The sequence below is a fragment of the Carcharhinus amblyrhynchos genome, chromosome 8 (genome assembly GCF_965287045.1).
Source record: "Carcharhinus amblyrhynchos chromosome 8, sCarAmb.v2.hapA, whole genome shotgun sequence".
Taxonomy (NCBI): Eukaryota; Metazoa; Chordata; class Chondrichthyes; order Carcharhiniformes; family Carcharhinidae; genus Carcharhinus; species Carcharhinus amblyrhynchos.
This window is the reverse complement of record NC_137331.1, coordinates 34,581,285-34,593,591: the sequence shown is the minus strand read 5'-3', so window position 1 is coordinate 34,593,591 and position 12,307 is coordinate 34,581,285. Positions and strand designations below refer to the sequence as shown.

General features: G+C 45.9%; 1 protein-coding gene across 1 annotated transcript in view; it reads right to left on the bottom strand.

Annotated features, from left to right (window-relative positions):
* Positions 1-10,971, bottom strand: part of bmp6 (bone morphogenetic protein 6) — a 114,859-nt gene extending 103,888 nt beyond the window's left edge. The window contains exon 1 of the mRNA XM_080193873.1: positions 10,202-10,971. Within this exon, the coding sequence (XP_080049999.1) occupies positions 10,202-10,667 (466 nt within the window). The 5' untranslated portion in view covers positions 10,668-10,971. The remainder of the gene's footprint in view (positions 1-10,201) is intronic.
* Positions 10,972-12,307: the final 1,336 nt, after the last annotated feature.

Genomic DNA, 12,307 nt, shown 5'->3' with positions numbered 1-12,307 from the left:
GCACGAAGGTCTCGCTCTCTGCACAGCAGCATGCTGCAATCTTTTACCATTTGATTTGATTTATTATTGTCATATGTATTAACATACAGTGAAAAGTATTGTTTCTTGCACGCTATACAGACAAAACATACCATTCATAGAGAAGGAAACTAGAGAGAGTGCAGAGTGTAGTGTTACATTTAAATAATAGCCCATTTTTGATTACAAATGTTTGATCACACCAGCTGGTCGGATAAGAACATAAGAACATAAGAAATAGGAGCAGGAGTAGGCCATCTAGCCCTTCGAGCCTGCCCCGCCATTCAATAAGATCATGGCTGATCTGTTGTGGCTCAGTTCCACATTCCCGCCCTCTCCCCATAACCCTTAATCCCCTCTCTTATCAAGAACCCATCAACCCGCTTCTTAAAAATATTTAGCGAGGCAGCCTCCACCACTTCAACGGGCAGAGAATTCCAGAGATTCACCACCCTTTGAGTGAAGAAGTTCCTCCTCAACTCCGTTCTAAACCGCCTCCCCTTTATCTTGAGGCTGTGCCCCCTAGTCCTACTGTCTTTTTTGAGCGGGAAGAGTCTCTCCACCTCTATCCTATCCATCCCATTCATCATCTTATACGTCTCAATGAGATCTCCCCTCATTCTTCTAAACTCTAACGAGTACAAGCCTAGTTTATTCAGCCTCTCCTCATAGCTCAACCCCCTCAACTCCGGTATCAGCCTAGTAAACCTCCTCTGCACTCCCTCCAGGGCCAAAATATCCTTGCACAGGTGCGGCGCCCAAAACTGCACACAGTACTCCAGCTGCGGCCTCACCAATGCCCTATACAGCTGCAGCAAGACCTCCCTACTTTTATATTCAATCCCCCTCGCTATGAAGGCCAGCATCCCATTCGCCTTCCTGACCACCTGCTGCACCTGCAAGCTGGGTTTTTGCAACACTTGGTCCTGGGGTGAAATATAGTGAAACCCACGTGCCTCTAAATTTCCGTGAATCTTGAAAAATTAAAGTGTAAATATGGCAGGTGGAGGGTCAGCCTTTGAGTACACTTGGTCAAGAACAGTGCCAAGTCCTTCCCAACACATTCACAGAAAATGCTGGAGGAATTCAGCAGGTGTGACAGCATCTGTGGAGAAAGATTACAGTCGTTGAGTCTGGACTTGAATTATTGGCTTTACTGTTTCTCCACAGATACTGCCAGACCTGCTGAGTTCCTCCAGCAATTTCTGTTTCAGATTCCAGCATCTGCAGTGTTCTGCCTTTATCTTAGTGCCAAGTCCTTACTGACCATGTAATGGTAGATTTCCACTGGGTGATAAGGGACAGAATTTTCCCCCCAGAACAACAAAGTGCCGGGTTTGCCCCAAAACAGAGCAAGGTTTTCTCACCAGATCTTCTGTCCAAAAAAACACGAGGGGCCTGGTTTATGCCATCATTCTGATGAGGCCTGATAGAACCGGCAATTTGACTCCATAGGGATTGGGGCATGGCACAGTGACACAGTGGTTAACATTGCTGCCGCACAGTGCCAGTACCTCAGGTTCAATTCCAGCCTTGGCTGACTGTGCAGAGTGCATGTTCTCCCCATGTCTGCATGGGTTTCTCAGGGTGCTCTGGTTTCCTCTGAAAGACGTGCTGGTTAGGGTGCATTGAGAGAGAATTTAGCATGGCCAATGTACCTGAACAGGCACCAGAGTGTGGCAACTAGGGGATTTTCACCAACTTCATCGCAGTGTTTACGCAAGCCCTACTTGTGAATAAACAAATAACTTAAAACAGGGAGCCAGGTGACTATCCGTGTGGCGTTTGAACATTCTCAGTGTCTGTGTGGGTTTTCTCCAACAGTCCAAAGATATGCAGGTTTGGCTGATTGGCCATTCTAAATTGCCCCTCAAGTGCTTGGGAGATTAGCAGGGTAAATATGTGGGATTATGGAGACAGGGTCAGGGTGAGATTGCTGTCGGTGCAGACTCGATGGGCTGAATGGCCTTTGTCTGCACTGTAGGGATTCCATGACCTTGGCTCCCCGGAGAGCAGTCTATGGCTCATCTGGGACTGTAGCGACTTTAGCTTGCCTTGCGGTGACCAGCCCCTTACGGGCAAACTTATTCAACTGCTGTGAAAGGCTGGTACTTTTCAAAGCATTTTGGTGCAGCTTTTAACTTCAAATGGTTTCCTCCTCGCCCTCTCCCTTTTAACATCCACCCTCCCCCCACGGACACACAATGCACCAAGCAAGCATTTCTGCCACACAGATGGAATTCCACGAGAACAAAACAAAACCCAAGGCAGTGCAATTATCAAGTGTTTAGTGCTGATAAAGCCAATAGAGGCTGCCTCTGGGAAAAACAGCAACCAGTATTTCTCAAATAGAGGAATGCCGTGCAGGCGAGATCCAGCTCTATGTTAATATTTGACTCAAGTGCTTTAAAACATAATTCTTCTACTCCTCTGCTTTCAGGCTCTATATCTGTTTTTCGGTCAGGAATCCCCACATTTTGCTGTGCCATCTGAAATCAAGCTCTCAAACCCAAATCTGACCACTGCCTAGTTTGATTTGATTTAATTTATTATATTAATTTCACATGTATTAACAGTGAAAAGTATCGTTTCTTGCACGCTATACAGACAAAGCATACCGTTTGTAGAGAAGTAAAGGAGGGTGCAGAACGTAGTGTTACAGTCACAGCTACAGTGTAGAGAAAGATCAGCTTATTGCGAGGTAGATCCATTCAAAAGTCTGACAGCAGCAGGGAAGCAGCTGTTGTTGTTACATGACCTGAGACTTTCGTATCTTTTTCCCAATGGAAGAGTGTGGAAGAGTATGTCTGGGGCGTGGGGGATCCTTGATTATGCTGGCTGCTTTTCTGAGGCAACAGGAAGCGTAGACAGAGTCAATGGGTGGAAGGCTATTTTGTGGAATGGACTGAGCTTTGTTCATGACCCTTTGTAGTTTCTTGTGGTCTGGGTCAGAGCAGGAGCCATACCAAGCTGTGATGCACCACAGTAAGCACCCTTTCTGGCTGTATCTGTAGAAGTTGGAGAGAGTCGTAACGGACATGCCAAATTTCCCTAGTCTCCTGATAGTACTGCCACTTCCCATGGTGAATGTGGCTGCGCAGGATCACCCCATTACTGTCAACACCAGGCAGGTTTGGCCCCATCTCGGGTGAAAGCTCATTGAGCGCAACCATTAACTTTCTTTTTCTCTCCACGGATACCACCAGTTCTGCCGTGTATTCTCAGAATTTGGCGCTCTGGTTTCAGCATCAGAAGATTCATTGCACGAAGTTCGTTGGGATGGTCAGAGGGCAAAACAACATTCTACAGAACCACCTTGTAAAATATCTTATCTGCCCATTCACAATAATTTTTAAATAGTATGAAAATAATTTTCAGGATGGAAAAGAAGTGGTTGGTGTGATAATCTTCACTGTGGAGCAACTTCAGATATCTAGCTAAGTTTCTTGACTTGCCCATTGTTTGTGCAACACTGACTGTGGTTACCACTGTCTGAACACTTTAACAAAGCTTCATGGGTTCTAAGTTAAGTCTTGAAAAGGGGGAAAAAGAGAGAGAAATTGGGAGGTTGAGATGGGACAGGCAGGCTTCACTATGGAGATACAGGAAATAGTTTTTGTGCTGAATGATACACAATATAAATACACTTTTTGAAAAGCCCTAATTTCAACTCCACTGTTTAAAAAAAACTTTCCTTAAATACAGGTACACATTTCACAAAAAGTGAAATTTATACGCTCATGCAAATTGGAATCCACAGACCCAAAGGGCAAACGCTTCCACCTTACAATCCTGTAGGTGAATGTCATTTACATTCAATCCAAATGTAACAAAGTCTCAGGCAGTAGCTATACAACAATCTGATTAAAAGTCACGCTACAACTCAGATAAATCTGCATCTCTGTCCACTCTATCTGAGCACCACCTACATCTAAAAGCAAATAGTTGCATTCTGCAGCTCTAATTCAATTATAAATGCTTTTAAAACCCAAAACAACAATCCATTGCAAATCGAAACAAGTAACAAACCTATCCCGTATCTCACTGGCCTTTAAACAATATGCCACAGAACAACTTGTAAAATATCTTATTGCCTATTCACAACTCATTTTTAAATAGCTTGAAAAGAATTTTCAGGGTGGGGGAAAAAAAAATGTTTGGTGTTATAACCTTCACTGAGCTGGCAACTTCTGATATGGTAGCTCTAAGTTTCTGGGCTAGTACATTGTTCGTGTAACACACAGTTTGGTTACCACTGTGAAAACTTTAACAAGACTTCCTAGGTTCTGAGTTAAGTATTGAAATGGAGGGGAGAGAGAGAGAGAGAGACAGATTGAAATAGGGAACTCCAAATGGGTTCCAGGAAACAAACTCCATCGCCAATGGCATGACGAAAGAAGGGGGCAATGAGTAAGAGGGGGAAGAGCCCAAGAACCACAGCATTCAGAGTAGGGTCTGTGAGTCTGAAGGAAGTTAGAGATAGGGAACAGCAAGGCCATGGAATGATTAACATGTACATAGATTTGTAATTTGAGGTTTTGGAAACTGGACATCTCATGTGGATTATCTTGGGGGGCCTGAAAAGCAAAGAGGGCTGTGCAGAGCTCCAAATAAATTGATAATTACATAGAATGGAGTCAGGAAACTGACAAGAGAGCGTTGGATGGAAGGAATTAGGAAGCCGCAGATACGTTTGAAAGTTTCAAAGATGTATAGGTTAGGTTGTTTGGCCAATATAAATTGCATGGTGGCAGGGGGACTAGCAGGGCAAATACATGGGGTTACAGGGATAATGTCTGCGTGGAATTGTCATCGGTGTCAGTTCAAGGGGTCAAATGGTTGCCTTCTGGGCTGTATAGATTCTATAATTGAAGATGGGGCAGGCAGGCTTCATTATGGAGATATGGGAAGTTGCCTGTGCTAGATGATTTGGAGTCAAATCTCAGCCTGGGTGTGTTCGAATTTTAGTTTATCACCATGATAGCACTGGCGAGAGGGATACAGATGGTGGCAGACATGCAAAATAGGTATTGGGGACCAAGACCATGGTTTTGATCTTTCTAATGTTCAGCTGGATGGCATTATGGTTCATCCAAGACTGGGCTGTGATACAGGTGGTTCAATCTCCACCACGTCCCTCTCTAACTCGCACTTAAATGCACTTCAGATGAAAAATAAACTTATGAATCCAACATGGTTCAACTGGAGACCATTTAGTGGGACTGTACTCATCCGGGGAATGTCCATACTGAACAAACTGCATGGCTGGTCCGTGCAAACGACCGTAACATTAGTTTCCCCTTGACAGCTAAGGTATAAAATATCAGTGTCGACACATTTACTTTGGTGTTGCTAGTAACCAAACTTGATCGGTATTACATTAATTGCCTAAAACCGACAACGCAAGACACTAACTCCATTGGTTAAAATAATGAATAACCCGTTTTCAAACACTGAATTATAAATGAGAGGATGTGCATTAATAGAAGTGCTGTTGCAAGCTCCTAGGCAAAGTACTCTGGCAGAATGCTTCCCACTCTTGGTTTAACAGTGTTCCAAATCTCTGGAGTGTATTGTTGCCTTGTTACTGTCCCAGATGTCTTATTCACTGTACTGATTCTCCCAGGTGCTAATATTTATTAATTTATTGAAAAAGCGAGCATCCCAATGTCACATCAAATGGGTACAACACTTGCATCAAAATAAGGATGTAGTCACACACCAACAAGCCAGCTGAAATAGAAAGCAACACAAATGCTTCTCCACACAAAGAAGATGGTTCCACATCTCTTGACTTCCCCGATCCAATATTACACTTATGACTGCCCCAGCACCAAAGTGTACACATTTCCTGCCTACTTTCGGCAGGTGGGGGGGGGGGGGTTGCAAACTGTTAAATTAAGCCATTCAGCCCATCGACTTTGCTCCATCATGGTTGATATGCTCCTCATCCCCATTTTCCTGCCTCCTCCCCATAACCCTTCAACCCATTACCAATTAAAAATCTGTCTAACTCCTCCTTTAATTTACTCATTGTCCCAACATTCACCCACTTTGGGTTAGCAAATTACGCAGATTCGCAATCCTTTGTGAGAAGTAGTTTCTCCTCAACTCTGTTGTAAATTTGCTACCCCTTATCCTAAGACTATGACCTCTTATCTTAGAATGCCTCACAAGAGGAAGCATCTGCTCCACATTCACATTGCATCATCTCTAGCTGTTATACAAGATCTGTTTCAGAGTCCTTTAGGGAGGAGCCGCATGGGCACAAATTTCAGAAATAATAGTATATATTTTGTTACTAGCTTGATGCTGCCTCATGCCATACCTCAGCTCACATTCCAGGGTAATTGATAGCAGCAAGAACCAGCTATCAAACACGGCATCATAACGGGTAGGGAGAACCACAAAAGCCACTGGCATCTAAACCTGAGACAATAAGATGGGGCATGACATGTTCTAATTGTCCTTGAGCAGGCGCAAAAGATCCTGTGGCAGGGAGAGGTTTCTCCCCAGTGTCCCAGCCAATATCTATCCCCTAACCGACAGAAACAGATCATCCTGCTGTCCTTGCATTACTGATTGTAAGAGCTTCGTGTACGCAATGACATCTTACACAAAACAGTGACAACAGCTCAGAAATAAAAGGTACTTAATTAGCTGTAAAGCACTAAGAGACCAAAAGTGCTATAAAAATGCAAATCTTTCTTTCTGAACTACACACATGGGAGGCCCAATGGGATGGTGAATCACAACTGATGCAGGCGCTAAAGGGTTAGTACTGCTGTCTCGCAGCACCAGGGATCCAGGTTCAATTCTGGCCTTGGGTGACCATGTGGCATTTGTACGTTCTTCCTGTGTCTGCAGGAGTTTCCTTTGGTTTCCTCCCACAGCTTAAAGATGTGTAAATTTGATGGCTTGGCCATGCTAAATTGCCTCAGTGTCCCATGATGTGTAGGTTAGCCATGATAAATGCACGGGATTACAGAGAGAGGGCCTAGGTAAAGTTTATTTATTAGCATCACAAGTAGGTTTACATTAATTCTGCAGTGAAGTTACTGTGAAAATCCCGTAGTCACCACACTCTGGCACCTGTTCGGGTACACTGAGGGAGAATTTAGCACAGCCAATGTACCTAACCATCACCTCTTTCAGACTGTGGGAGGAAACAGGAGCACCTGGAAGAAACCCATGCAGACATGGGGAGAACGCGCAAACACCACACAGACCAGAAGGACCATCAAATCTGCACCGACTGTGCTGGCACAGTGGTTAGCACTGCTGCCTCAGCGCCGGGGACCTGGGTTCGACTCTTGGCTTGGGTAACTGTGTATGGAGTTTGCACGTTCTCCCTGCATCCGTGTGGGTTTCTTCCGGTGCTCCGGTTTCCTCCTACATTCCAAAGATGTGCGCATTAGGTGGATTGGCCGTGATAAATTGACCCTAGTGTCAGCGGGATTAGCAGGCTAAATATATGGGATTGTTGTTGGTGCAGGCTCGATGGGCTGAATAGCCTCCTCTGAGCTGTAGGGAATCTATGATTAGCTGAGGCATAGAATGTAAGAGCAGGGAGGTTATCATGGAGCCGCATAAAATACTCACTGGGCCACAGCTAGAGTGCTGAGTACTGTTCTGGTCATTACATTATAGAAAGAATGTGATTGCCCTGGAAACGATGCAGTGGACATTCACTAGGATGTTGCCTGGACTGGAGCATTTCAGCTATGAAGAGAGACTGGTTAGGCTGGGGCTGTTTTCTTTCGAGGAGAAAAGGTTGAGGAGGGACCTCATTGAGGTGTACAAAATTATGAGGGACACTGATAGGGTGGATAGGAAGAAACCTTACCCTGGTTGAGGGGTCAATAATCAGGGGGCACAGATGGTCCTCTTTTAAGGGAGTAGGAGAAGATTTAGAGGGAATTTGAGAAAAGGTTTTCACCCAGAGGGTGGTGAGAATCTGAAACGCCTGCTGAAAGGGTGGCAGAGGTGTGATCCCTCAATACTCAAGAAGCATTGAGCACTGAACCACCACATCAGACAAGGATATGGACCAAGTGCTGGAAAATTGGATTAGAATAGATAGGTGCTTGATGGTGAGTGCAGACATGATGGGCTGAAAGGCTTCTTTTTGAACTGTAAAAACTCAACAGTAAAAATCAGCAGGGGGGAATTTGGCAAGTAGAAGGGAGCACCACAAGGCGATTATTTCAGGTTTCTGCCACGAATACAGATCACAAACTGCTCCCCACAACCCAGCATGCCAATCTCATTGAGCAAGAGATGTCTGACTGCAGCTAAACACTGTCTATGCCACAGGAACCTGCTTCAACGCCTTGGTTCCAGCCCCATCATTAGCCAAGGCTTTAAAAACTAACTCACCTTCTCCGGCCTCGGAACCCAGAAACTGGCTCGAATGTGGACCCACGTGTCAACCCAAGATTTGTGGCAAGTAAACAAAAGAATCTGGTGTCAATCTTTTGCTTTAGAAAGTCCTGACCAGTTTTATTTCCCAATCTCTCATGGGAAAGCGCAAACAAAAACTACAGCCAGGCCACAGGTTCACATCAGAGAGGGAGAAAAGGAGCAGATTTTTGGGGTCAGACACAGTTACTGGCATGTTTGAAGCAAATCTCTCGCCAAGATACATGGCAGCTCCCAAAATCTCAAGGTGCCACTGCGCAGATTTCACAGTGTTGTATTTTGGTACCCCCCCCCCCAATCACTATTTTGATAAAATCCAATTTAAGAATGAAGTTCAGTTCTTTAATTCGGGCAGCTGACATCTACAGAATCATAGAAAAGTTATATGATACAGAGAGAGTTGGGTGGGGGGGGGGCATCCAGCCCACCTCCCGCAGACAGGGTGGGCGTGGGAAGGGGGGCATCCAGCCCACCCCCCCCAAACGGGGTGGTGGATGAAGATGGCAGTCAATCTTGCAGATGGTAGGGGTGGGGGGGTGGGCAGAGAGAAGGGTGGCATTGTGCCCATCCTGTAAATGTGGGGGGCACAGAAGGGCATTCAGCCCATCCTGCAGATGTGTAGAGGGGGGTGTTGTATTCAGCCCATCCTGCAGACGGGGTGAGAGAACTTTCAGCCCATCTTCAACACACCGCCCACATTTTAAATCTAATGTCTACTGATGGACAACAGGTGCCTCTTGCAGTCCATTAGGTCAAATGTCTCTGGGAACTATCACACAAACTCGGGAGAGGTTTTTTTTGTGTATTTAAATACAATTTCCTATGCCATAAGGACAACACTTGGAGTGGATACAGCATAGAGGGCTGAGGGCCCACAAGGCACTGTTAAACTAAAAATCCAACATGCTTGGAGGTTTGATAGGGAGTGGCTCTATGTAAGGACTGCGCAGGGGGGGGTGGTTGTACTTGCGATTGCATTCACCAAGCACACTTCATTCAAAAAGAAGCAACAAGTCTCAAACGCTAGTTAGTCTCAAACACCAAATTAACCACTGAAAACACGTGTCTGAACCATTGCACACACACCACATACAACCAAGCGTGTGTATGAGTATCAGGGGATTGGTGTCCTGTACTCTAAGGATTTCGTGCAGGAACAATCCATCCACAGGTTCCCTGCCTGACACTGGACCCCACTTTCTGATAAGTTTGGCTAAGATCAAGTGTCAGATCCAGCCCAAGATGAGGGCGCAATGTCTTATCTTCTCAGCTTGGAACTTGTTGGTGTCTCCCTGTGGGATCTTGAATTGGATTTTGAATTTTGGAGCAAGCAAGGGATGGATTTGACCAGTTCACACTCAGCGTTAGCTTTGTAACTTTCAAGGACGGAGTAAAAAAAATAGATACGATCACCCCCTAACAGAAAAAGGGAGAGACAGATAAAAATAAGGAAAAAAAAATTTAAAAAATGAAAAAGAGAAAAATTAAAAGGAAAATAGAAAAAGGTATGGGAAAGAGAGAAAATTGAGGGATAAGGGCAAAAAATTAAGGGACATTCGGGATAAGAGAAATATGAGAAACTCTCACTGTCCCCCCGCCAAATCCGCAACCCCCCTCCCCCGACTTATTCTATCAGTTGAGGGACAAATAAGTGACCATCTACCCTCATCATCTGCTCGGAGGCTGGCTGGTAGCGGAGAAAGGGGGTATTGCAAAAACTTTGCGGGTTAAAGTTAGGAGAGAAGAGAAAGTTTCTGCTTACCCAAGTTGACAAAACTCATGACCATGTCGGCGCGGCTGAGGAAGGTGCTGTCCTGCAGACTGGCCAGCGGCGGGCCCTGGGTGGTGAACAGGGCTCTGTAGCGGGGCGAGAAGCCCGGCTGCCCGCCGCCTCCTCCCCCCTCTTCCTCCTCCTCCTCTTCTTCCCCTTCCCCCTCTCCGGTGGACATGGCATTGTACAGGTCGAGCATGAAGAGCGGCGCCGAGTTCTGCTTGCCGTGCGAGTGGGGCCGGGGCCGGTGGGGCAGCCCCAGGATGGAGAGGATCTCCCGCTGCATGTCCCGCTTCTCGTGTTGCTTCAGGCGCCGGTGCACGAAGCTGGAGTGCAGGTCGCCGGTGTCCAGCAGCAGGCTGCCCGCCACCACCGACAGCCACTCCAGCAGCAAGCAACTACTCCACAGCAAGCCGACTCCCTGCTCCATTGAGAATGCTCCCATTGTCCAGCGCATTGTGGAGATAAGACAGGATGCAAAACTTCAGGGAGGGGGGGAGGAATAAAAGACAAACCTTATCTATTTAATATAAATATGATTATATATAGATAAATAAATAAGAGGCGAGTTCTCCGGCTGTAATCAGCCCCTGTGTAATCGCTCACTCTCTTTCATACACACAACTCCCCGCCGCTCACATCTTGTGAATGAACGATTCGAACCTCGCAGCAGGTAACACTCCAAACCTTTTGTTACGTCACCTGATTGACAGCCCGGCCGACCGACACAACGTTCCATCTGCGCCCAGCGGAGGCGGGGATTGCTGGCGCGCTCCCCATTCATCAATTTGGCCGCTCGAGTGTGTATCGGAGTGTGTCTGAAACTTTTCCTTGGCTGTGTTCAGCCACCGCCAGGACACAATGGGGAAAGGCCACCGTGTAAGGAAGGCCTTTCAGTCTATCTAGACCAAGGGACTAGTAACCGTAAAAATCGCCTCGGACTGTGTTAAAGCGCCACAAAGTGCAATTTGACGAATGGTCAAAGTTTTTTTAAAGTTAATGTTTTTGTTGTAGTGCCACCAGTAGGCTCACAGTAAGGGGCCTCTCAGTGGCTAGCACTGCTGCCTCACAGCACCAAAGACTCAAGTTTGATTCCCTGCTTAGGTCACTGTCTGTGCGGAGTTTGCATGTTCTCCCCGTGACTGTATGGGTTTCCTCCCTAAGTCCGAAAGACGTGCTGATCAGGTGCATTGACCGTGCCAAATTCTCCCTCAGTGTCCCCGCACAGGCGCCTGAGTGTGGCGGCTAGGGGATTTTTCACAGTCACCTCATTGCACTATTAATGTAAGCCTACTTGTGACTAATAAATAAACTTGAAACATTCCAGCGTCTGTTCGGGTACACTGAGGGAGAACATGGTTAATGCACCTAACCAGCACATCTTTTGGACTGTGGGAGAAAACCCATGCAGACACGGGGAGAACGTGCAAACTCCACACCGTGACCTGAGGCCGGAATTGAACCTGGGTCCCTGGCGCTGTGAGGCATCAGTGCTAACCAATGTGCCAGTGTGCCACTCTAATGTACGTAAAGAACCTGAACATTATTGCTTTTTGGTGTGATGGTCATTTTTAAACGATTGTAATGTTCCCACAGATTAATAAATAATGCTTTTTGGGGAAAAAAGAGCTGTGTATCTGTGTATATTGGAGGGGGGTGGGAGGAAAGTGAAGACAGAAACATGTTTTCTAAAGTTACACCACTCAATCCCCTGCAAATATCCGTTTTAATTTTTTAGTCCTCTCTCTGCCCCTCGCCACCCTCCCCCATTAAGGAGCAATTCTGCTGAAACTTTTAAAAGTTCATCAACTTCCCTGATTTTTTTTTGTGACGGGGGGGTGCTGATGGGGAGATGCAATGTCTTTTTTTAAAAAAATAGATGTTGTTAGCGTTGGAGTTCGTGTTGTCTTTGGGAGTCATTACATCCGCTTTAAGATCAAACATTCATAGGCAGGGCACAGTTTTTTTTTCCCAGTTGGCTATTAACTGAGTGTTATTTTAGCGGTTATCTGCCGCATTCCTTACTCCTTGATAATGGCGCAGAGTGTTTTTACCGGAAATGTTCAGTCTAGTTCTGTTTATTTCTGCGTTGGGGTG